This window comes from Lepisosteus platostomus, chromosome 14 (assembly GCF_059453375.1).
Source record: "Lepisosteus platostomus isolate fLepPlt1 chromosome 14, fLepPlt1.hap1, whole genome shotgun sequence".
NCBI classification, from domain to species: Eukaryota; Metazoa; Chordata; class Actinopteri; order Semionotiformes; family Lepisosteidae; genus Lepisosteus; species Lepisosteus platostomus.
The window spans coordinates 28,213,375-28,240,152 of NC_142624.1; the positions used below are offsets into that span (position 1 = coordinate 28,213,375).

General features: G+C 35.6%; 1 protein-coding gene across 1 annotated transcript; it reads left to right on the plus strand.

The window, feature by feature from the left end:
• The first annotated feature begins 230 nt into the window (after positions 1-230).
• LOC148649161 (adenylate cyclase type 10-like) lies at positions 231-26,288 on the plus strand. The gene is made up of 32 exons (XM_088605459.1): positions 231-454; positions 1,163-1,267; positions 2,316-2,354; positions 2,626-2,769; positions 3,421-3,626; positions 4,849-4,939; positions 5,019-5,107; positions 6,166-6,357; positions 6,671-6,792; positions 9,202-9,278; positions 10,306-10,495; positions 11,026-11,081; positions 11,491-11,662; positions 13,182-13,374; positions 13,527-13,613; positions 14,496-14,776; positions 15,035-15,228; positions 15,337-15,471; positions 15,674-15,955; positions 16,349-16,666; positions 17,022-17,085; positions 17,662-17,875; positions 17,962-18,102; positions 18,674-18,840; positions 19,706-19,862; positions 20,471-20,675; positions 20,768-20,864; positions 21,309-21,424; positions 21,731-21,848; positions 22,230-22,425; positions 22,943-23,131; positions 25,743-26,288. The coding sequence occupies exons 1-32, from the start codon at positions 304-306 to the stop codon at positions 25,974-25,976; spliced, it is 5,022 nt and encodes a 1,673-aa protein (XP_088461585.1). The 5' UTR covers positions 231-303; the 3' UTR covers positions 25,977-26,288.
• The last annotated feature ends 490 nt before the right edge of the window (positions 26,289-26,778 follow it).

The following is a 26,778-nucleotide window of genomic DNA, read 5'->3' on the forward strand; positions in this document are numbered from 1 at the left end:
CGGAGGTCAGCTGTTGCCCATTTCTATTCAGAACGTGTACGATTAAACCACTGTAAAAATAAATAACGTTTACGTTGAATGCATAATTACAGTATACAGCTCAAATAACGGCGATCTTGGATCCATTAAGAAAACCCTTATATGAACTGTAGGTTTTGCAATCCGGGTATTAGCATACTGTACGTTCTAAAAAGTCTAGAACCATACTGTAAGCCGTTGAAACTGAAAACGTTTAAATATTCAGCAACGGTTGGTTGTGATTTTTGGTTTCGAGGAAAATGTACCCCGCCTATATGTCCTAAAATGGGAAGAATTAAACCTGAATCAAAGGCTGCTCATAAAATAAACAGTATAGCATCCCACGTTCCTGATGTAGTTGTATACGGAGATCTTTCCAAGGAAATACCTTACGCAGAGAACTTCCATGGGGTCCTTCTATTCGCCGATATATCGGGTAAGGAAGAGAGATTTGCATAACACACATTAAAACACAGTTAAATCACAAATTTGTTAATCACAATTTCGATACTGCACCACCTGCAAACTATGCCCCTGCTTGAAAGACTGCGTTTGATTGGAAAGACGCACCAAGCCTCTGTTAATTGGCAGACGAGTTGCAATTGTTTGTGGAATTTAATATCAATCAATTTTTGTATTTGATTACCGTTAAGTAAAAGCGTATATTAATACTTAACCTTTCTGTTTGATTTTGATTTTATTTCCAGTAGTTTTCATTAAAATTGAAACACTTCTACACAAAAAAAATTACGATGTGTTTAATTTTTGTTTTGCTTTGAAAGTATGCCTGTGTGGCCACTTAAAATATAAGCGTCCCAAACCAAACGTAAGGGGAGTAATTAAGAAGATTACAGTAGTGCCAAAAGGGGGGGGAAATCATTAATTAGACTGCACCTGACCTTTTAAGGTAGTCAAATTAAAAATGTACAACTTTTATGTAAGAGTTAATGCAATGAAAAGGGATATCATATCAGTTCTTAACAGTAGAAGACATCGTATTAGTCGGTGTGATAAAATGGTCAGTGACTGTGAAGCATCATTCCATCTTTTAATGTTTTCATCTACTGTACATGTTTACTTTCATTGCTTTTGGATGAAGAATGCTCTGGCTCAACGGGTAACTCTCCGTGTTCCCCGTTTTCAGGGTTTACAGCCCTCACTGAGAAATTCAGCATGAGTAGTAAGAAAGGTTATGGGGCAGATCAATTAACTAGGACTCTGAACAGCTATATTGGAGAGATAGTAACTCGTAAGTTTGTTTCGCTTGTTATTTATCTGTACAGTAGAGGCAAAGAATTCCTGAACAATATTTAATTCAGAAATATGTTATTGGGTAGTTTCAGGATTTCTTTAAACTGATGTAAAGTTATTAGTGTTTTGGGTGTGACTCAATTTAGTTTTCAAATAAATCTTTTTTTTTCTTATTTCAGTCACAGAAAGGCTATATAAAAATATAGACAAGAATTAGACTATACAATAGCTGTCCTTTCACAATGTCCATGCTATTCGGATGCTTTGTCCTCAATTTGTTATAAAACTAGAACTGTATATAAGTTCTTACAAACCCTAGAGAAGCAAAAATATATATTACAAGTTTGATCTGTATCTACTCTTATGACTTATTCATATTAAACTGAAAACACCTTATTAATCTTAGTCAAAGATACAGTAGAGTAAACATTAAATAACACATTGATTTGTGAAAATGAAAACAAAACAGTGGTGAAAAGTATCATAATTATCACAATACAATTGTGTTCTTATGTACTGTGGCATCATTTTGGTTACGAAACTGTAGACCAAACCCAAAAGACTCTTTACACTGACAAGGATCCTCATAAACCGTTATGTTACCTTGGTGTTGGAGGGATACTGCATTAAATCTGAACAAATTGCTTGTAAACTGGTATGCATCACATCAATGTAATAAAAGTCACATTATATCACATATCGCTTTCTAAGTGGATAATACTAGGAGTTTAAGGATACTAGATGGCTAAAATATTGCATTTGTTGTACTTTATAGTAATACAGTGCAAGGCTAGATTTAAGGCTATTGAGTAAATAATTCCCACATAGATAGTGATACATACTGTAGATCTATGAAGGAAATACTTTAGTGGTGCAATTCATGGAAAAGATGTGTGATTTTCTATCAGCAAAATAAAACCCCAGCATAAAAATAGTAGTGTTTTTACTTTTTGTTATGCATGTGCAGTATACTTCATGTATTAAAAGTATTGGAGACAAACCACATGCGGAGAAGGCATGATAAACAGGACTTTATTCTGTTACAGATATTCTTGCTGCTGGAGGAGACATTCTGAACTATGCAGGTAAACTACTGATTGTTAAAAACAGAAAAAGGTCATTTTGCATAATACAGCCATAACAGTTTATATGATCATCTACTAGATGACTGTAGTGTTCATTCACTGTGGAAGACACCTCATTTTACTGTGGGACTCATTCATGTGTTTGCCCATGATTACCTTACTGCCACATTTGCAACATTCTATTCTTAACTCTCATTTTCAAGTGTGCATTCTTAGTTAATCCAAAATTACCTCCATTTCTGGAATCATGGACTTCCTCTTCTATGTACAGGTGATGCCATTCTAGCACTTTGGAAAGTGGAGAGAATGCAGCTGAGTGACGTGATATCCTTGGCGGTGAAATGCAGTCTCAATATCCAAGATCAATGTGGCATTCGAGAAACTGAAGTAGGCTGCCAACTCAGGGTGAAAATAGGTTGGTATTTATGAGGAGAGGCTGTGGGGCTGTGCAGCAGTACAACTACTTGACTACTGTTTGAGGAAGTGCTTTCAAAACCAAGAATAAGAGGCACTTTTTTGTCAATGCCAAAACCCCTTTTCTTTCAAGAAATGGCTACTGTAGGATCAGATCACTTATCTATCTAATCAATAAGCTACTGAAAACCACTTGTGCTAGATGAGTCAAGTGGTCTACTCTCTTTGCCAATTTAGTTGTTTTTTTATGTCCTTAAATCATAATTTCCACGAAAACGGTAAGATTTATAATACCTACAGTATACCTAAATTGTAAATACTGATCTGCTGTATAATAAGTCGGTATGTATCAGCTGGCATCTAAAACAATATATTATGATTATTGCTTATTACATTTTCCTGTGTTTTCTTTCAGGTTCTCATTATCAATTACCATAAAACGTGGACAACTTACTCTTAATTTACATAATCAATTTTACAAATAGGAGATTGAGACTAGTCACACTAGTATTTACTATTAGTATTTAATAAAGAGTCTTAGTATTAAATGGTTTCATTAACCATAAGCAAACTTAAAACTTAAGATTTCAGAAACAGAGCTTACATTTTTTAGCTTTTTTTTCCTGAGCTTTTTCATCTGTGCTTATTTCAGGTATTTCAGCAGGAAAACTATCTAAAGTTATTATGGGAGATAAAGTCAGTGAATACTTTGTTGTGATTGGACGAGCAGTGGACGAAGTTCGACTTGCTGAAGGATTAGCAGTGGCTAGCACAATCATATTGTCACCAAATGCTTGGGAACTGTGTGACAGAGACAACATAGCAACTGATCCCATAGAAAATGAAAGGGCAGTTAAGGTATGATTTATCACATACAGGGTACTTGTTTTCAGGGTTCAGAATACAGTGCCTTGCGAAAGTATCCTGATCCTTCCTTTGATGTCCCATTTTGTGAAATCTTGCCCATTGGCTATTCTTCTTTAAGCTGATTTGTTTAAGCTCTCTCACTTTCCTTGACAATTACTTGTGGATAGCAAGTTTTTCTACAAATTCTCAATAGGACTTTGACCGGGCCACTGAAGAACATTCACTTTATTTCTCATAGCTTTGGCCTCATGCTTTTTGGTCAGTATCATGCAGAAAGGTGAATGTTTGTTCCTGTTTTAGGTCGGAGGCAAGTTTTCCTCTAAGATTTGCACTTTCTTTGCTCCATCAGTCTTGACACTCTTGAAGTGTCATGAGATGCAGAACTATAAAGTAATGCTGCATCCACCATACTTACAGTATGACAGTACGATTAGTGTTACACTACAGTATGTTAAATTTGGTTCAAAGCCTTGCATTTAGATAAAAGAAGTTCCAATTCTGTCTCGTCTCACCATAAAATCGTTTTCCACGTGTCTGCTGTATCACTTAGGTGCTTTGTTGCAAATGCCATGTGTGATCTAAGATGTTTTTTTCTCAGTTCCATATAAGCCCTCCTAGTGGAGTGACCGGAATATTGTTGATTAGTGGTCTTTTTCTCCAAACTCCATTTCACTGAGTACTGATAGCAACTGTGAAACAGTAAGTGTTTCAAAGTCACTGTTGGCCTCAGCATCGTTTCACTACCCAGTTTCCTCCTTATCCAGCTGCTTGGTTTGAAGGGATGACTGATCTAGGCTTCTTTGTGACACATTGCCTAAATTCTATACTGAATCTAAAACTGTTAATGTTTTCTAAATTATCTTAAAGATCTCTTGTGCAAAATGTAATTTTAATGTAGAATTTAATTTCCTTTTTTGTACTCTTCTGATGTGTGTTATATACAGGTACTGTATGTGCTAGTGTCAACTTGGATTCTTGACTGCGTTCTTGAAAAGTGTTCATAAATAGATTGCATCTTTGTTCACTTTGAAATGTAGTAAAATAACATTGTGGTATAGTACATCAAAAACAGAAATGGCAAGAAACCGTGGCATAACAAAATAAAAGCATAGTACAGTTATGGTAAAATAATAGGAAAACTGAGACTGTCAAAGCAAATTCCATAAAGAAGCCTTTTACTTTGCCCACAAGCTTCATTCTGTAACTTTTACAGGTCAGATATATAAAGCAAGAACCAAATTTTTCTGTTGAGGAGTATATACAATCAAAAGGAAAACACCTTTCCCATGAGAATATTATTAAAGGTAAGTATTTTTAAATGTATTTGATATATAGTACTGTAAATAAAATATAACTCACACTGCTTAATCTACTCTTCTTTAGGTGTTGTGAGGAAAGCTTCAAGATTGATGCCAAATGCAGACCTTGAGAAAAACCTACGGAAATATGTTATGCAAACTGTTTTGCAGAAAGTAAGTGTAAAGGAAAACCTAAGCCAAACCATAAAAGCTTTAAACAGAAAGTGTTTTTCTTATAGAAAAATGCATTTTTAATTCTGTGTAAGATTGTTTAGATTCTTAATGAAATTTTGCCATACATAGTAATATGATCATTATTACTTTCAATAATTGCTTATACAGTACAATTCAGGGTCACAGTGGCCCAGAGCCCATTCTGCAAAGCATCGGCTGCAAGGCAGGATACACCCTGGACAGGACACCAGTCCATCACAGGGCACACAGAGACACAAACACTCTCACACCAGGGCCAATTAATCTACCTGTATGTCTTTGAACTATGGGGAGAAACTGGAGCACTTGAAGTAAACTCATGGAAACACGGGGAGAACTTAAACCTTCACACAGGTAGTACCAAAGGTCTGGAATTCAAGCTAGGGCTCCAGTACTGCAAGGCACCAATCCTAATCACTTAGCCACCATATAAAGTAATATGTTAAATATACATTTTTAAGGTTTATTTTGTCTATTCTGTTATAAAGAACAAACCAATGTATATTAAATCAGTCCAGAATTGAAAAAAATAGGGCACAGTCAGGTACATTAAACAAGACCCTGCAAGTCTTTTGTTTGGTATCCAGATAATGTGATGTAAGCACTGTGGTATCACTATCTTGATGAGTCTCAGTGCTTTTATGGACAACTTTTGTTACACCAGGTTCCTAAAAAATATAAAGAGAGTATGCCACAGGTTACCAACTGTACATACAGTATACAGTACTGTGGAAGTGATGGTTCTATACAATTGAGCAGATGAAAATGGAGAAAGCTTAAGCATTTTGTTAAAAATGCCTCATGATAACTACAGTATCTACAGTATGTCTCCCCCAATAGCTGTCTAGAGAACTGTGGAGTTGTCTGCATGACACAAAGATACAGTATGACCTGCAATTCTATACCCAGTGTTAAAAGAGATGTAGGACAAGGCTGTGCATCTCAAGTGTACATTCTAAGCCTGCATTAGGTCTAAGTGATGATAGATTATTTTGTTTGTTTCTTTCTTTCAACACTAGATTGATGATGATCAGCCTCTTGAGTATTTATCTGAAATGAGACCAGCAACAATTGTCTTTGTTAACCTACAATTCAGGCATGATGTAACTGAATCAGCTCAGTGTTTTGCTATACAACAAGCAACAGATGGAATTGGCCATCAGATGGTTAAGCATCAAGGAAGAATAAATAAAGTATTTATGTTTGACAAGGTAGGTAGTAGTACAATGACTTGAAATTACATTTATGAGAGGAATACCTAAAAAAAGCAAAGTCAATGTTATATTTAAGGTTTTATATTTGCTGAGTATTTCTAAAATTATGACTCTGCACATGGCTAAATATATATTGAAAATGAATGTATAGTTTTATGAAATAATGCAACTTTCATCTTTTACCATAGCTAATTTATTAAATAAGTTCTGTGTCTTCTGTTCTAGTGACAAAAATGTTTATGTGGATCAGATATATTTTTTCAGGTAGTGCTGACTGCTGTTTGACAAGCCTGTATCCTGACTGTTACAGGGCTGCACCTTTCTGTGTGTCTTTGGCCTTCCTGGTGATAAGCAAGAAGATGAGAGTTCTCATGCTTTACAGTCAGCTTTTGGTATACATGAGTTTTGTTCAAAGGAAATAAGGGAAGTAAGGTATAGTGACTTTTTTTATCTTTCAGAATGTTTTCCACATAATTAAGTGCAGGAGTATTGCAATTTCACCTACTCTATTTTTTTAACTCAGATAAATAACACAGGGTATTTTTCATGATACGTATCTATCTGCCAAGCATTTGTGGTCTGTTCTAAAGTTAATTCTGATTCCATCATAGTATTTTCTATGTTAAAATAAAAAATGGAAAAGCATGATTTGAACTCAAAACCCTTACATTACCGTTAATCTGGAAGCATACTGTTAATAAGAAAACTTTGTTTTTTATTTATATATCTAACACATTTTTCACATATACGACTTTATACAGTATATACTGTATATGACTACCACATACATTATGTTTCTTTAAGTGAATAAGCTATATATGTTAGATACACTTTAGGAGTAGAATTGCAAAAAGCCAGCATTCTATTTCATACAGGGATTAAATTAGGTATGATTAGTCATTTATTGTTATTCAGTTGTAGCTAGTCCAATTGTGTTTTTATTATCTATGCTCTACGTTATTTTGGGGTGGTTGGCATAATATTATACAGTACTTTGCTTAGTACTACATTAAAAAGGACAAAACAGGAATGGGGTTCTTCCTGCCAAACTATTTTATTATTATCTCTAATTTTTATCTGTGTACAAAACATTTTAAAATAGAAAGGCATATTAAACTGCTTGTAAAATGTGTCAATTCCAATTCGATGATCATTAAACCCACAGAACAAGAAATTAAGTCAGGCTGTCAATGCTGTATAATGCAGTCCAATATCCTAGGATGCCCAAAGTTACTGTTCAGAACTTAATTCTCGAAGATAAAGCCTATTGACCCATTTAGAAACCCAATATCCAACAGGTTTTATAGATAGCCCGTAAAAAATAAATGTCTAAAGACCTGAAATTAATTTATTTATGGATCATCCATCCATTTTCTCATCGCTATATCCAACACAGGGTTATGGGGGAGCTGGATAATATCCCGGTAAGCAGCAGGCATAAGGCAGTATACACTCTGCTTAGGATGCTAGTGCATCACAGGGCACACACAGACACAAACATGCACACACTGTCACCAGGACCAGTTTTCCTAGAACCCAGTTAACCTGCAAGTATGTTTTTTAACCATAAGAGAAAATCCAGTTGGCCAGCAGAAACCCACATGAACAAGTCAAGAAAATAAAACAACAGAACATGCTGATATCTGCCCAGGAACTAAACCCAGGGCACCAGTGCTGTGAGGCTGCAAAGCTAACCACTGTAACACACAATTGAGAGATCATTTGGGATAAACATTTGAAAGGTGATTTGAAAAAAAAAATTCAGCCAAGGTCCGAGAGTTCTCTGAATTGAACAAATTACTTGTTTAATTAATCAATAAATTGCAAGTGCTGCTAAACTTTTAAAAGCAGGGAACATATATATATATAAGAACAAGTAATAGGTGTCACCTGAAGAAGGCTCCATGGTTGAAACGTTGTGTTTTCTTTCTTCTCTTTTCAGCATAGAATAAACCTATTACTTGTTCCTTTGCAGCCTACGCATGCTGACGCAGCTCCCCACCTGAACTATCTATTTAAGAATATAAGACTAACTGGAGATCTTTACTATAGACCCTCAGATTCCAATGTTGGAGGTCTTTAAACCCACCCAATTTGCTGAATGACAAAACTGACATGGATTTCCTAATCTTACAATGTCAGTGTCTCCAAAGAATCATCTTGCATGCAGTAACTGAAATATTTCATAAGGTTTTGATTTACCATTTGATTGTGGCTGATGTGACACTTTTAACTGCAGTAAAACAGAGAGTAATAAACTAATTAAATTAATGAGAGGTGTACAAAAATGTAAAAATTAATTTATGTGGACACTTATTCTTTAAAGAAAGTTGTTTTTTGTTCCACTTTACAAGCAGTGCAGGAATACACACACAAACAGATGTACATTACCTGTTCTGCCTGGCATACTATATTGCTTTGCGTAGTAACTATTAAGACATACTCCACAGTCTATAGGTTTAGCAGGTAGATTTTGAATTGTCCATTTCTAAATTCAGCAACAATTTAATTCTGATCAATTTAACTGGTAACTGAGAGCTTAGTTAGAACAAAAAACAAAATATCCTTCAGTCATTCAGGATCAGTGTTCCCTTCATTGAAACATTACACAGCTTATAGTTCTAAGGAGTTGAATAAAATTATCACCTGGGGCAAACAGCCTTACTTCCAATATCTCAAAAGGTAAGACGTTATTTTCAGTTTTAATAGATAGAAGTCTGTATTGTTTTAAAAAGTAAGCATTAATGAACAATACACATGTCTACACCGGGTTATAACACATCTAAGATAAATAATAATTTTACAATTATGTAAAATAATTTGATGTCACTTCTGGAACAGCACAGCATCTGTTGGTGTGACAAGTGGCCCTGTGTTCTGTGGTGTTGTTGGACATCCTGTACGTCATGAATATACAGGTACATTTCTTTAACACTTTTCTTTACTTTTTTGTAATAAAATATGTATATTATTTCAAACGCTGGTTATTACTTTGCTTTTAATTGTGGTATTGTTAAACACAATTCAAAGCATTAAAAAGTCTATTTTGTTTCATCTGTGTTCCAGATGCAAGTTTAAAATCATTATAGTGCCTGTTAAGAATTGTGGTAATGTAAGTGCCTTGGACATGTGCAATAGGAAAAAAAAACATATTAATTTTAATTATTAATTTAGATTTAGAACTTTATTATCATTTTAATATTATTTTATTTATTTTGCTTATGCTTTTATCCAAACCAGCAAAATGTATACCCATTTGTAAGAAAGTGCAAATGTTTAGTCGCAGTACGAGGCTTAATGAAATAAACATTACATGTTTTAGAAAGATTCTTATTACCCTATCAAACCTGTTAAAGATTTATGTAAAATGATCTAAAGATTCTCTCATCCTTTGCTTGATAATAAAAATATCCAGGTAAGACCAGGGCTAAATCTGGGGTGGGTGTATGGATATAACATTTAATTAAAACATAAATATGCTAATTACAAATGAAAGTTCTGTGGGGAAAAGAACAGAAAGAATAAAAATGGAGGTTTGTGTCAATTTTTAACAGATGCCATGGGTCACCACCATGGTACCTAAAGAGATTCTACATTATGTATTCCACAAAAGCATAAAAGGTGTGCTCTCCAATGAACAATCAAAAGAGAGTAGTTTGAGGTAGTGATTGAACTAAACTTTAAGTCTGGGTATCCGTTGCATTAATAATGACTGTAGAAACTGGGCATCAAAGGGAGTTTAGTGTCAGAGAATGAATTTCAAAATAATAAAGGGTTCTTTATTCTGATATTGCTAGAGTGTGATGTCAGGGGAGGGGGAGCCCATAAAAATATATACACTGTAGACCAGTACCCTGGTTAGTCAAGTTCCACTAATGGCACTAACAACTACTCCAACTGCTGCCTAAACAACCTGTGAACTGGATTTCAATAATTATCTTTCAGTTATTGGTCGGAAGGTGAACTTGGCAGCTCGGTTAATGATGAACTACCCTGGAGTAGTCTCCTGTGACAGGGAGACGTACTGTTATTCAAAACTTCCATCTTTCTACTTCAATGAACTACCAAAAAAAGCCATGAAAGGTGTGCAGAACCCTGGGATCATCTATCAATACTTGGCCAAGAAACATCAAAAGTAAGTCAACATGTAAAGTTTTTAATTACATACTCAATGCACATTTTTTAGAATTTTACACAATCCTTTATAGAGCTTTAAACATAACAACATATTCTGCTGCAGGATACGTTATGACATGAATAATTTTTAAAAAATGTCTTTAACATAATATATTTTAATTCTGGTCATTTGGTTCTATTTAATATTAACAATATTTCTGCAAAGATAGGTGATATGAGTATTAGTACAATATCAATATCATTGTTTTGCAAAAGGACTCTGTAAAGTCATTATCCACATGACCTATAGTATGTTATTACAGGTTTGGTTCTTTAATATTAAGCAATAAAGTGGGAAGTTGATATATAAACAGGCTTGCACTCATCCATTATTGTTCAAAAATAAAATGACCTAGTGTGAGTTATTTTAAGAATTATTTAAATACAGTGAGTGCACAGTGGATATACAATGTATATTTCTGCTTGCACATGTTCAGTATTGTTTTTCTTCAAGGATTTTTTCAAATGTCTTAAAAAAACATTTTTCAGAACTGTTGGTAAAGCACTTATGTCAGTTGAAAGAGAGGAGAACTATCCCCTTTTAGGTGAGTTATACTGTATTGTTTAAACAAAAATGACAACAGAACTTTCTGTTTATCAAGCTACAGGTATACTATACCTTTTTAAGAGGTTGACAAAGACAAAGCATTCAGACTGTAAAATTAATTAGTGGAAGTTAAACAATTAGGACTATATGGTGCTATGGTAATTTTTTCAAGTAGAACGTAACTTTCCATTCCTAAGGTTAATTACTTTTCAGGTTGGAATTTATCTAATCATAAATTTGTTTTTAATTCCTAATCCACTTTGTTATTCAACCATAAGGATTATAAGTGGCCTGAATGCAATTAAACAATATGTTTTTTCAGAACAATATCTGTTTCAGAATGGCCTTTTTAAAATTGAAGACATTTGGTAATCATTTCAATACTTAACATGCATGCTTCCCTCTAGGGCGAGAAAAAGAAATGGAAGTCTTTTCCAATGCATTGAAGCATTTTTTGCAATGCAGAAAATCAGGTTCCAAAGACTACCACAATGTGGTTATGTACGAGGCAGCTGTTGGTTATGGAAAAAGCCGTCTCCTGGCTGAAATTGTTTTCAAAGCAGCTAAAGAAGGATTGAGGTATGTGCTATGTTCTGTTTGATATATCCATAAATTTTATAACTCCTTCTTCCAATTCCGGGTCATGGGGGAAGCAGTAGCCTATCCCAGAAAGGAACGTGCTCAAGGCAGGGTATACCCTGGGACACCAGTCTGTCGCAGGGCAGACACACAGATCTGCGCACACTCACACCTAGGGCCACTTTCCCCAGAAGCCAATTAACCTCACTGAATGTTTCTTTGGACTTCGAGAGGAAACTGGAGCACCCAGAGGAAGCCTACATGAACACAGGGAGAACTCCACAGAGATAGTAAACCCAGGGCCCCAGAACTGTGAGACAGCAATGCTAACTACTGCTTGATACAATAATACCTTACCCCAATAATATAATACCTTAATACCAATATAATACAAATAATATTTTCCCCTGCTGCTTGATTTCTTGAGAAACAAAAATTGTAAATATTTGTAAATCTATACAGTATGCTGTCCATATTAACTACAGTATGCCTGCTTTATGAAATACTCTGTAAAATACTCATTACAGAATCACAGGGAGTGGTACTACTACAGTACTTCAGGTGGGTTCTCGCTGTTTCAGAGCTGTTTCAGGTGTCAGAGCTCACTGTTTCACCTGCAAGTATACATCCAACACCACACTCATTCAAGGCCCCTCAGGACAATTCCGCATCACCCAGAGGGCATCTTGTACCTCCAGCAACCTTATTTATTGTATCCCTTGCAGTAAATGCCCAGCCATCTACATTGGAGAAACAGTAAGGAGACTCAAAGACAGCTACAGAGAACATGTCAGGGCTGTGAAGATTAAAGATCTCTCCAAGCCTATTGTTTCTCATTTCACCTCTGACGGCCACGACCACTCTAATCTCTCCGTCTCTGTTCTCAAAGACGGTTTTTCCGAACTCATACATCAGAAAGACTACCGAAACCAAACTTATCCTGCAGCTAGGATCACACATTTCCCCTTCTCTTCTCTTAACGACAGACTACATTTCACACCTCTCTACACCTATTCTGACTTCACACCTCTTGATTGGCCTCTCTTTCTGTCCCCTGCTCCCGCCTCTCACTCCTCCTCCCTCCCAGCCTCTCCCGCTACATTACCTTTGCCTACTGTCTTGTCTCTCTCACACCCGAAGAAGGCTCCACGGCCGAAACGTTGTGTTTTCTCTCTTCTTTTTTTCAGCATGGAATAAACCTATTACTTGTTCCTTTGCTACTAGAGTACGTGTTGCAGAAGCTTGTTAAAACATTAAATCCAAAAACAATGAAACCATATGAGACTACACTTTACATGCTACCGAATAACTGGGCCTAGAAGATCTGTTTATATGGAAGCAGACAAGGATCTCCACAAACATGTCACAAACAGCTAGCCCTGGCATTCCTAACATTTGATATTTCTTTTAAATAATTACCAGAATCGTTTCGAATAAGACTGTATCAACTGTCAATTTCAAACCATTGGTGCTACATTTTGTAATAAAGTAAATAAACATATGTTTGCTTTTTTCACAGAGTTATTTCTTTTGAGCTTGCAAAGACAGACATCAAACAGCCATTCTACACAGTTCAAACCCTAATGGCACATCTACTGTCTGTGTCGAACTGCAAGAGCTATGTTGAACGTGAGAAGGTTTTAGTTAGCAAGATCAGGCAGCCCGACCAGCAAGACTACCTTTGCTTCTTCAATGATCTCCTTCTTGTTAAGGTGTTGTAAATTGTATCTGCAGCATGGTAAACGCTCTGAGATTGTTTGATATTATTTTCAATGTATGTCTTACAATCAAAAGTTTTAAATAGCTCAATTTTTAAAATATTTGAACATTCGCTGCTATATATTTCTTTTTTTTTTCATTTTAGTTTCCGCTTTCAAAAAAAGTCTCTCTTCTGGAAGGAAAGGATAAAGCTCAGCAAATGAAGACATTCTTTATTAATGTATTTCACATGGTCAGTATCTTTTCTTATAACTCAGAAAGGAGTGGTGATGAAGACAGTAGAGTGCAAACCAGAAATGAGATTGTTAATTGCTGAGACATACTGTATAATGTAGAGCTTTTGTAACACACACAAAGGATAAATGATCCTAACACATCCATTTTCATTCAGTCATTTTTGCCAATTTTGATCATAGCCTTAATATTCCTTGTGTGTTATCTTTCCTTCTTCCCATTATAATTGGCTTTATGATTGAATTGGCATTATTATATGCTGAAAACGTTGAACATTTCAAACCCCCTTACTGCACATCCCTCCTCACAGTGAGGATAAAAAATTAACCCCAGATATCGGTGATTTTAAACTCTTGCTGCAAGGCTTTTTTTGTGAGAAACGAACTCCCACCCAAGCGACCCGTTTTGAAATGATAAAAGTACTGACCCGAACCCGCCCCATTAGAAATTACACCGAACAATAGTGATGCGCGAGTCAACTTTTCTGTGACCGGAGCCCGCCCGACCCGTGTGTAATCCCGCACCCGCCCGCGAGTGTGAGTCAGCCCGCGCATCACTAGTGCTTATGTCTGTATCAAACAGGCTGAGTTGCCAATACAAACTCTTCTGCACCAGTATGCTTTACTTTATCTTCACCAGATTTCCCCTTTAATGGGCCATCTTTGGAGGACAGGGTCAAATCCAGGTCACGGATCTGAGAATTTCTCAGCATACTGTATGACCTTGTTCGGAAAATTTCAGAATTTCATTAACGCGTGTTCAGATACTATCAGAATTTCATTAACACTGTGTCCTGTTTCAGCCACCTCTTCTAATTTATAATGTAGAATACTCCATATGCATGTACAGTATGTTCTGCTATAATTTCCATTTCTAATAGATTGTTGAAGAAGAACCATGCCTGTGTGTTATTGATGAGGCACATTTTATTGATCCAGTTTCATGGGAATTCATTAAGGAAGCATGTGAGAAAACTCCGGTCTTCATGAGTATGGCACTGCGTCGTTTGCCCCTCCAGAATTCACTTTCTCCAGCAGCTAACAAAGTGATAAGAAATCCCAGAACACTGTATGTGAAATTGTCCGGGCTGGAGGCATCTGTAATTGCACAGCTAGCTTGTCAAATACTGGGGGTCATCAGAATTCCAAGAGAGGTGGAACTGTAAGTTGAATACATTTGTTTTCCCCTTAGAATAAGATTGTTCTGAGCTATTACAATGGTCTAGGAATAAAATATGTGTTCTCTTAACTTTGGTTTCTTTTTAGTAAGTTACAGTAATTTGCGATTGAACTGACAGAAAGCATCAGTATCACCCTCTATGATGCTTATAGGAATTTCTAGCTATACTGTACACATTTTCCTAATCTATTATTTGCATTGCTTTTCAAATAAACTTCTTTCCTACAAAATTGAATTTAGATTTCTGGTGGAACGAAGTCATGGAGTTCCATACTACTGTGAAGAAGTGTTAAAGAGCCTCTATTTAAGTTCTGTGATTGTGTTGGAGGAAATGGATGATGAAGAGGAAGATGATGATATAGATATGTTGTTTCCGGAACCACAAATAGTCATTAAAAAATCTAAAGTCAGTCAGATTTGGAATCCTGAAGAAGGTATAAAAAGCTATTTTAACAGAATTGTCAGGAGAAGTTTTTGAAAGCAAACTGATTTACCTACTACCAATTCTACTAATGTGTTTATTTGCTACGCTTTCTTCATAGGTTCTGCAAAGACAGAGCTATTAAAAACCCGGAAGGTCAAAGCCCTTGATAAAGCTTCCTCTGACCGCAAATTTGTCTGTCACATTGGAGAAGCAGCAAAGCTGCACGAAATCCCAATTCCTCTTGCACTGAAAGGTATCACTAAACATTTGATATTGAAACATAAATATGAATTTATAAAACTCAATATGAATTGTTCTTTCATATGTCATATTTCAGAATTTTACTGAAAGCACTTTGAAACCGCTGATGTAATTCACCTAAAGTGCAAGAATTATATTATTCTCGATATGAGTTTTATACTATTCCATTCTTTTTACTTTTTTGTGTACTGCAGGCATGGCTCTGGCTCAGCTTGATCACATGCTACCTGCAGAGCAAATGGTTGTTAAGTTTGCAGCAATAATTGGGCACACATTTACCACTCAGATGCTTCAATACATATTGCCTGAGGTGATGGATCAAAAGTTAAACCAGTCCCTAGTTTCACTTTTCAGGTCACACATTTTTGAATGTGCCTCCGGACATACTGAAACCTGGCATCCATTTGCAAAAGAAACTGAGCATTCAGATATGTTAGACTGCTTTTGTCCACTGGATGACAAAAAAGATGAGAAGGGTAAGTCACCACTTCATACATACCATATAAACTTTACAGGAGAGAAACTACAATGTAGCATGTGCAACAATAAAATCTGGCATTACATATTGATTACTTTGGAGAAATGAACATTCACGATAGTTTGGTCAGGTAAAGGAAATTTCAAAAAATCACTTGAAATATTTCACACTGTCCCTGACCAAACATTGTTTCACTCCATTCCAAAATATTATATGGTCAAATGTTTACAGAATTTGTCTGTATCTGTATATTGAAAGTTTGGAAGTGAGACATAAAATATCGAAATGCTGTGTATACAGTATAACACGCAGTACAATTAATAGCTTTTAAAGCAAAATAAAACATTCCTTTGCAAAATATATTGATTAATATTTTTTTTCTTTTAACCAGAGCACCCCAGTAAGGCTTCTGATCCAAGTGACTCTGTGTGGAAATGCAAAGTAATGAGATTTTGCACAGCTCTTGTGAAGGAAACAGCATATGAATTGTGGCTTAAGGATCAGAAAAAAGAAATTCACTGGAAATGTGCTGGGTACCTTTTGAAACAAGCCCATAGATGTAATAGCTGTGGGGGAGATGAGTTTATATTTGGACATAAGGCAGCTATAGGGTCAACTATCATTGAAATCAGCCCTGATGTCTTAAACAAGCAACAGGCAGAAAATTACAATTTTGCATCACAACAGGTGCATCGGAGATATCAGAGGGGTAAGCAACACAAAAATAATAAGGAAGGGTATTTTTCCCTAGAGCAGACTTTGCTGTTACTTATTTCTAATTCCAGTTAAACAACATTATTTAAAAAAACACCTGCTCTCTAAACATTGTACATTTTTTTCTTTAGTAAATAAATACCCTTAACTAAGGGGTTACTGTATATTTAACCAATATTAGAATAGATACCTTTATTTTAACCACATTATATTGAGTAAATGTGTAGATTTATATTCTATACCATCTGGTACTTATGCTTGAAATGACAAGCACCACATAAAAAGCAGACCTTGAAATGAAATGAATATTTGTACTGTATTTAAAAGCTCCTGTTGCCTATTTTACTTAGAGAGTTCTGGGATATTTGGTCCATCCTTGACAAACAACAGAGTTTCCCCTATGCAGTCTAGCAGGTAGGCAACAAATCCTGTGCCAGCCTCAACCTGGGTTCAGACATGCTATGATTTTTACCAAATGTTTTAAAAAACTTAACAGATGGGGGCTTCCATATGGTTCAAGTGCTAAAGACATTTGTTTGGAGTGCAGTTAAGGCTCTATAGTACACACACTGCAGACTATGACTAGGAATGCTCAGGTGGTGGTGCAGAATTGGCCCAACTCTGCTGGGACTGAGTGGGCTGGATTTGGCCAATCCTTTATATCAAATAAAGCAACACTTAACACTTTATGTCCATGTTAAAAAAAAAAACTTTTCTTACAAGTCCCATCCGGTTAGATCAGAACATGAACTGTTTAAATTGGACATTTTCAAAAAGTTAGACTTCTAAGCTTGTATAAAGCACCATTAAATTGCTAAATGTTTCCCATCTTAACAAGATTCTTGTTCTTTTTTCATTGGCAAATGTTTTTTTATACGTAATTGCAACTCTTCTTTGTAAAACAAACAGAATACATTATCTCCTGTCTTTTATACTATTTAATTTATGATTAACTTTAAAAATACATTTTGCACGCCATTTTCCCTGCAGTTGTGAGAGCAGTTTCTTGACCAAATTAGACAGCAAGTTGGATGACTGTAAAGTAGTGGAGGAGAGCTGTAAACACTGCAGATGTGCAGAGATCATGGAATGTGTGTTATCTCCCATGGTACGACACTGGATGGGCGTGGGCGATGTTCCAAAGACATTTTATTATCTGCTAGAGACAGCTGCTGCAGCATCATTTTTATCCAACAATCTGAAGGTGTGTTTCATTTTTTTTATTTGAACTTTCTAAAACAATCTTGGCTTTTAATTCATCTTTTATCAAATGAACTTGACTTTCAACAGGCCTTGTCATATTTAAATGAAGCCACAATTATTCTGGACCTGCTGAAAGCTGGGACAGCTCCTTTTGAAACAGCAGACACAAAACGGAAAATAAAAATCACAAACTTTGAGAAGGCATGTGTATATCGTCTTAAAGGAGAGGTACTGTATTGTGTCTGAACTGTGTTTCTGAACTTGTCAGTGGCAAAAAAATAATGGTGCACCGTAGATCATTCATATTTTTCCCTGTAGAATAATTTGAAGAAACAAATGCTATACATTAATTTACTGGATTGACAGCTTTTTGACATTTTCATGTAGATAAATACTTCCTTTTCTGGTTGCCATTATCATCCAGTTACCTTTAAAATCGGCACTTCAGCTCAGATGTAATTCGATTATCCAGGCTTTATTCATATTGTGATTAATTAAAGCAAAAAAAAGGAAAAAAACTAAATCTAGCTAATGATTCATAAATACTTCTGAATACTCTAACTCAGACAAACCCTTTTAGAAAACTAAAACCCATGTGGAAATTCTTGTATTCTAATAAAACAATTGTTTATGTTTTTGTGTTCACGGGTGTACTACTGTATATACTTTACATAGACCAAATTGATTGCTACAGACTGTGTGTATGGCGGCCTCTAGTGGCAGCCTTATGGACATTACAGTCTTCTCATGGGGTACCATGCTACATTGGTAACAGACTTTTCACACTTGTGTTCCTCAGGTGATGTTCAACACTGGGCAAATCAAAGAAGCTCAAGAGATGTTCTTGAATGCTTTGAAGCTGCTAAACAGGAGACTCCCAAAGAACAGAATTCTTGTGTCACTGAAGTGCATCATTGAGAAAATCAAGAGTTTCCACTATCAATCAAAGCACATTGAAACACCGGTGTAAGGGTCATTATTAATGTATACAGTATATATGTTTTTTATATGTATTTTTTAATGGTGGTCAGCATTTGAAAACAACTGGATATGTTCGCGAAATCCCAATAATAAAACTAGATTTGAAATAAATCATTTGCTTAACCAATTATTAGCAAATTAAAAGGAGAACACAATAGTGGGTGTGTTTTACTCTCCCCACATAACTAAAGTTAGTTACCAAGCAAAATGAAACAGTTTGAGGCACAAAATGAAAGGTTATTTTCAATCTGATTGTTCCATTGTCTTGGTACTCTATTCAGGCACTACCACTACTGATTAAAATTCCACATTAAACCTCTCTGTATGAAATGATACAGGAAAGAAGAAGTTTGAAAGTGCTGTATAACAGACCTGCAGCTCACACACAAGAGGATGACATCACAAACTGGAATTAAATTATGAAGAGTAATGAAAGGAACAATTGGAAAGATTACAGACAGATAAATCCATATTTTAGTTTTTCAGCTGAACAGAAAATTGCGTGTGGGAAGAAAATCCATAAATATTATTAGAATATTGTCTGATGACAATTTATCAGAATATTGAGTAAAAACATAAAATAATAGTACACCTCGGTCTTTCAAATTTTCTACATCATTTAATACCCTATGGAATGCTTTTTAGTATGGTGATCCTAAACACAGATTCATGCTACAGAAAAAGACCACACGTGGCCTCAATCTCTCAACACTTTTCTTAACACAAAACCGATATGGAATGGATACTGAGCCATGAGAAATTAAAGTAATACCAAAAGGAACTACAATTATTTTGCAATTTTGTATTTGTATTCTACTCTTTTCATTAACATTTGTGCATTTCTCAACAGGGAGAAAAAGCTAGCTGTTTTGCATGAACAAATTTGTTGTTTATCCTATATCTGGCAAATAAGCTGCATGGCAAAAATACCAAAATACACTGTATCTGCTTCACTTGCCATTGTGATGGAAGTTAATTCTGCTAAACGCAGTGCAGAAGAACACAAGGTTTGTCAAACCCCTTTCCTCTCTATTGACAACAAGGAGCTGGTAGGTATACTCCCCTACCAGGAAAATTGGAGAATAAATTGTGGTGGGTCATTCCACGTATAGTAGAATGTCAGTTCCACTCAATGTTCATGGAGATACAGTATGTGACCACTTAGCCAAAAGTTAATACAGCTCTGCATATGATGTGATGAGCAGTTAACTGTATCTGCTGCAATGTTCCACCCTTGAGACACATTAGTTAAGTTTGCTGCAGCCTTCAGCAAAGCCAGTGGAATATTCTCCCAACAGTTGCAGCATTTGTGAGGTCAAGTACATTAGACCTCTTTCCTATAGCATAGCACAATGGTGAGAAGCCCTGCTCTTCTATTACTTAATAGAACATAATAAATTGGGTAGCTTTCCCACTGCTTCAGACTATATGCGTATCTCCTATATATACCTTATTTATTTATGTAAAGCAATGTACAGTACAGCATATTATGTGTAGTTCACTGTATTATAGTAATATGCAGACCTCAGAGTGTTAAATTAAAGATGGTATCAAGCAAGTTTATTTAATGGCATGATTCATATCTCTCTTTTCTCTTTATTTATGTTTTTCCCAGATCATTCATTCCTCTGTTGATTACTTTCACTACTGTCAGATTATGGGACTGGAAGATGAACGCAAACAATATGAAAATCTCCTGTATGCAAAATGTGCTGAATTACCACATACAATGGAAGGAGTAGTGCTAATTAGCTATTTTGTGCGAACACTTTGTGCTGTCAAACTATTTTCAGGAGAACTAAGTGAATCAATTGAATATGGTAAATACTGCTGAACCATAACAAAACTTTTCAGAGATACAATTTCAGTAACACTGTAATATTAGGCTTCATCTTCTTTTTTTGTTTCACAGGTTTTCGGGCCTGTAAAATTGCAAAATTGCTCAACAAACCAGGACTGGATATGTGTACTATCTCCTTTATGTATACACCTCTGCTACTGACCTACAGGTTTTTCCATCTATGAAGTATATATTGTTGTGTTCTGTTATTACAATCAGTAAAATTTGTTATAAGGACTTGCAATATGACTTTAACCTTGTGAAATTTGATTTAGAACAAATGGAAGAAAAAAGTAATATTACTTATTTGGGTGATGCTGGTAAAGTACGGCAACTTACATTTGTATTACAGCAGGGAGTTTTACCAGAGCAATTTGGTTGAAACACCTTCACAATGTTTCACTTGGGTCTTGAATCCTCAATCTTCCAGAATCCTAACCATTGCTCCACACGGATGCCCCCATATAACCTATACAGTACACAAAAGTAAAAAGAAATATCAGAGATTTCTGAATCCTACCATATGTAAATAAGATACCATTCAACAGGATAAAGATGATGGTAAATGTTGGTTTTCTTGTTTTTTAAATGACTTCTCCTTGCATGCTTGTAGGTTCCCTGAGTGTGTTAAGTTGCTTCAAACCTTGGAATACCTGGCAAATTCAAATCTCAACAGTATAGCCAAAGGCTGGTTCTATACAGCATGTTTTGATATTCTGCTTCATACAGGTACAGTAAGCATGTTAGGCTACAAGCTTAAAGTAATATTTTATTCTGTACTATAGTCAGTCATTGTTTCTTAAATAATGTGAATTAACTACATAATTTTCACATATAGGATATTAGGAGGTTCTGCTTTATTCATTTTATGTGAAGGCCACAAATAATTGAGTAATCACATTGAAAACCAAAGGAAACATCAGAATTTTAGGAATTAATTCAGTCGTCTTTTGTTTTCTCTAGAAAATGTGGGATTTTGAAAAATGCTCAACTGCTTTTGGCAACTTTTGCAATACATGTGTACTGTCTTTCTAGGATTTGTTTTAAAATCCTTTGATGAGTGTTTGAACTTTGTTGAAGAGGCCGATTCTGACCCAACTCTTGTCGTAGACAAAAGTTTAATGTTGGACCTGTACTCATCTGTTGCACTGTGGTACGTACAGTTGTTAGTGACTGTCAATTCAAGCAGGATTTATTTATTGCTTAATATAGTTAAAAACATATGCTATATGTTATGTCACTAAACTGGGGCATTAGGACCCACACGGACTCCAGGGTTAGAACTCCTTATTGGTCCAACTAACATCCAGCAGCAACCTTAGCTTTCCCAAGAGGTCTCCCATCTACAGTACGTAGGTGCTGGCCGGCTCACACCTTGTTAGCTTTAGTGGATTGCTAGTTGTGAGTTGCAGGGTGATATAGCTGCTCTCTATATCATAGTAATGACCTATGAACTACATGTCATATTTTAAAAACGTGTTCCAACATTTGCCAGCCAAGTATTCTAATTTACTTCAGTTTGTATTTGCAACAGGTATGCAAGGATTTGCGAATGGGATAGAGTCTGTTTCTTCTATGTGAAAGCCAGAGGACTAGCTTGTCAAGCTCCATCATCTCTACAATCCATAAATGGACATGTGAAGTTTCTGGAGTGTCATGTTTTGGTGTTCAAGAAGGCTCTATCTGAACAGAATAAACATGTGATGAAGATTTACCAAAAGACACAAAAGGTGACTTTCCTGAAATGAAAGCTCTTTAATACTGTAACCAGATAATCTTCAAAGTACTAGTACAATAGAAATATACTTTTGCTTGCAGAACATCCACAGGTCCCCAGTGTACAACCCACTATTGAGATACTGGGATCCCGATCTCTAGATGTAGATTCAATTGAGTAAGATTTGGAGAAAAAAGAACCCTAAATAGTTTCAGCAAAATATTTCAGATGATTCTACAAAGTAACCAAGTAATCACACTGTTATTCCCCAAAGGGCAGTATGAGACAAATATAGGTGGCCTAACAGTACAGTACCTCTGTGTGAGTTCCTTTACAAATATATCATTTCAATTTATGGCCCAAAAACAGGAAATTAATTGGGGAATATATTTTTACAAACAAAACAAAGGATACTCATCTGTTGGTAGCATGACTTTTAATGACATCTAAAATTTAGATTTCATATTTCTAAATCATAAGTAGAAAACTGCTAAAGTCTTTTTCTAATGCTTTTTGTTCCCTATTTCCAGCTCTTTCATGATTTCAAGGCAAGGTATGCAACCAGCAAAGTGTACTTTCCCAGGCTTTTGCATCTAAAAGCGTATGTATACCTTATGTCTGGACAACCGAGCATTGCAAAAGGCCTTTTGAAAAAAGGTTCAGAACTGAGTCAGAAGCATGGAAATAAGTTAGAAGAGAGTTGGATAAAGCAAAGTGAGGTCAGTACTGTTAGTGTTGTTCATAGAAAAGACAGAAATGTAGACTTAAAAAAACTTTTAGTATGTTAATTAGAATTTTCAGAATTTATTCATACTTTCACAATAATTTAATGGAATTTAAATTAAATTAAAATGGACTTTGGGAGGAAGTCAAACCTTAACCTCGGCCACTTCTACATGCATATAAATATCATGATCAAGCCATTTTTGCACTTAATTTTGCACAATACGAGAAAGCACTCATCCTCTTGAGAAAAAGACCTTACCATGTAATTTTTCTCAAATTCCCTTTTCAGATTCCACTGCGGTGTTTTGCGAAATGTCTCATCATTATTTCTTCTCTTTTTGGTACTGTACTTGGAGCCAGAAATCTGACTTATTCCATTCAGATACTATGTTAGCATTGCACCCAAGTCCAAAATGTCCTTCAAAGATGCCTTAACCATTTTCACCTGCAACTAATTCATACTCCTGGGTACTCAAACCATTTTGCTGACTTACTCTTGTGTTCAAAGTTCTTATTCAGTCTCCATTCTTCCATTCACTGTAAACCGTAATTCCTACTTCATCTTTCATATCTGCAAACTCCACAGGCCATCAAAAGCAGGAAGCCATTCACATGCTAGCTATCTGCCATCAAATTTTTACCTGCTGTGGGACTCCCATTCTGAATCAGCTAACACTCCCCTCTTATCAATAGTCCTGACAGCCCTGTTTCTCCACGTCATCTGTCCTCTCAAATGAACACTGACCAGCCTGGGCCAAGCACATTTATGCATTACTGTCAATTAGACTCAGCAATCAGTCCTTCCAGACTTTCCTTCCAGACATATTTATTTTGCTTATCTCTATCCTCCCATCCAACAGTCTGTTAATCAACAAGATCTGGGAAATACCTGTAGTTACATGCCAGCAGTTTCCACAAAAGTTGGCTGTAGTGCCAAACACATTGGTTCTGAATTGGTGCAGCATCCCCTGCTGCTCATTGAAGAATCACCATCCAAAAACTAAAATGTCTAAAATGCGGGTCTTCTGAAGGCTGCCAGGCACTGCCTAAAAATGTGTTCTCTGTACATTCTGTGTGGCTTTCACCCTGCTTCAGCCTTGCAAAATTTCTGATCTTCAATTCCCATTTATGATTCCTCGCCAGCACTTTGTGATTTATGTTTTATTATCCTCATCATTTTCTGGATGTTCTTTAGTGCCAGAAGTGGTACAATGCAAATGCTGACTCCCTGTTCATCTCTTCCTCACTCAAAACAGTATTATTCACAGCACCATGCCCGAACCTCTTTACTCTCACTGGTTGGCCATGAAACAATACTAAGGCTTCCACTGGATCTGTCATATTCCCTTATATTTGTATTTTCTAATAACTATATTATTTTCATATCCTACATGAAACTTTGTAAATTAAGAATTCTATATCAGTGTAATGGGGGCCTAATTATTTGGCAGGTTCTGACAGTTTCATCCTTAAGGTCAGATGATTGTTGGCTCAGCCCAGATAAGTCAATAAATCAACCTAATTTACACCTGTGTTCTGTCTTAAGTAGGGTTTGACCAACCTACTTAAATTTAGTTTTAAAAAGAGGTCAAATCTGATCTTGTAGGGAGCTGCGTCAGCATGTGTAGGCTGCAAAGGAACAGGTACAGGTTTATTCCAGGCTGAATAGAGAAGAAAGGAAGCACAACGTTTCGGCTGCTCCCACCCGAAGAAGGCTCCACAGCCGAAACGTTGTGTTTCCTTTCAGCATGGAATAAACCTTTATTTGTTCCTTTGCAAACTCTTATCTTGTCCACTGAAGCCTTTGAATTTGCAAAAATATTATGATTCTTGTTTACCCCCTAGTTCATTATATTTTGCATCCCTTCCCACACCACATCTTTCCCCTTGCAATAGGTCCTTGGCTTAGTAGTTCAGGTGGGGAGCTGCGCCAGCATGCGTAGGCTGCAAAGGACCAAGTAATAGGTTTATTCCATGCTGAAAAAAAGAAGAAAGAAAACACAATGTTTTGTTTTCTTTCTTATTTTTTCAGAATGGAATAAACCTATTACTTGGTCCTTGGCTTATCCCACTTAAGAAGGTGTGGGGGGGGGGATCCCATCATCAGGTTATCACTCTGTCAGCCAGGCACGTTAAGACAGTAAATCAATCTGATCTCAATTATGTCTGTATTCTGACTTAATTGTGGTTTTACCAAATCACTGAACACAAGGAAAATAAGAAACAAAGTTTACTTTGAAGAAACAAAATGTGAAAAGCTACGTGCAACTTGGGAGAAGTCTGCTCTTTGATTTATAAGATGCAGCATTTCAAATATTTAAATATCTGTAAAGATAAGAAATTAGTTTTAAGTACTCTAAATACAGAGGATGTCTAATCTTACCCAGTCTAATGCATTTGCTACGTAAGTGCTTGGTCATCAATTTGCATATTATTGGACAGTAAAACATATTTTATTTATACTATTGTGTAATCTTTTTAATTTGGAAAAAGTCTTTACTTCATGTATCAAAGAAACCTTTTATAGCAGATCAAGTCATAGTAAGTTTGAAAGACTTGAAGTTTAAAAAAAATGTAATAATTTCTGTATTTGTACCATTTAAGGACACATGGTTTGGACAGTTAAGACAACCTACAGACCAGTGGTTAAAAACAACAATGAAAATTCCAGATTGGAAAGAAGCAGCGGAAATGGAAATGGATGAATTGTCCAACACCAGGTATCTTCTGACAGGCATTGAAAATAAAGCCTCTGATCCTGGCCCTGCACATGAAGGCTCAACTGTGTTTCCTCCTCTTGAAAAAACAGATGCAAAGTTGCTGTGCAATGACATATAACTAAATTCTCTACTCATCCATGAATTATCATTAAACCAAATCCTTATCTGGTATGTGACAAAGCTAAATATTTTGCATATGATCAGTAATGTTTTTAAAACTAAAAATAGGATATATATAATTAATTTACAACAAATACAAAATCAACTCATTTTATGTATTTTTTCTCTTTTATCTCTTTTATGTTTCTTATATTGTATTTACTGTATGTCTTTGAAGGACTTTTTAAATGTTCACTTTCAGGCTCATAAAGTTGAGAAAGTGATGTAAATGTAATTAATTAGGCAACAAATAAATACTTACAAACAAAAATCATGTACAAAATAGTTGTGTTCATATTTGTAAGATTTCCATAACATTTAGTTACAACTGTTTTGTAAAAAGGCTGAATAATTTCTCAAAGGTAATTCTCAGTAAAATGTTGTAATCTGTTCTTAGAATTCTTTTTCAACCTCTGTCCTTTGATCTGTAATGAACTTGGAACTTCTCTGAGATTATTATTTTTTACAGTCATTTAATTAGATTCCCAAAATATTGTCACTGTTTTTAATAGGAGGTATAAGTGAAGTCATATTAAGTATTCAATCATCTGGACAGTTTCAGGAAAGTTAAGCTCAATTAATTGCAATTAAAAACTGATAAATCCAGGAAGACAAAATATAAAAGTGCAACACATGATGTAAAACATACTACAACAATTGATTTTCAATATACAGTGTATTTTATTGACTCATACTTGTGAAAACATGAAAGTTAAATACATTTAAAGAGATTTCTCAGGAAAAATATGATCAAGGTGTAA

What these genes read in the sequence shown, in the direction of transcription:
- LOC148649161 (XM_088605459.1), top strand. Translation starts at nt 304, where the DNA reads ATGGGAAGAATTAAACCTGAATCAAAGGCTGCTCATAAAATAAACAGT. An exon ending in TTTTATCCAACAATCTGAAG is followed by an intron (nt 17,876 to 17,961) that starts GTGTGTTTCATT and finishes GACTTTCAACAG; the next exon opens with GCCTTGTCATATTTAAATGA. An exon ending in TTTACCAAAAGACACAAAAG is followed by an intron (nt 22,426 to 22,942) that starts GTGACTTTCCTG and finishes CCCTATTTCCAG; the next exon opens with CTCTTTCATGATTTCAAGGC.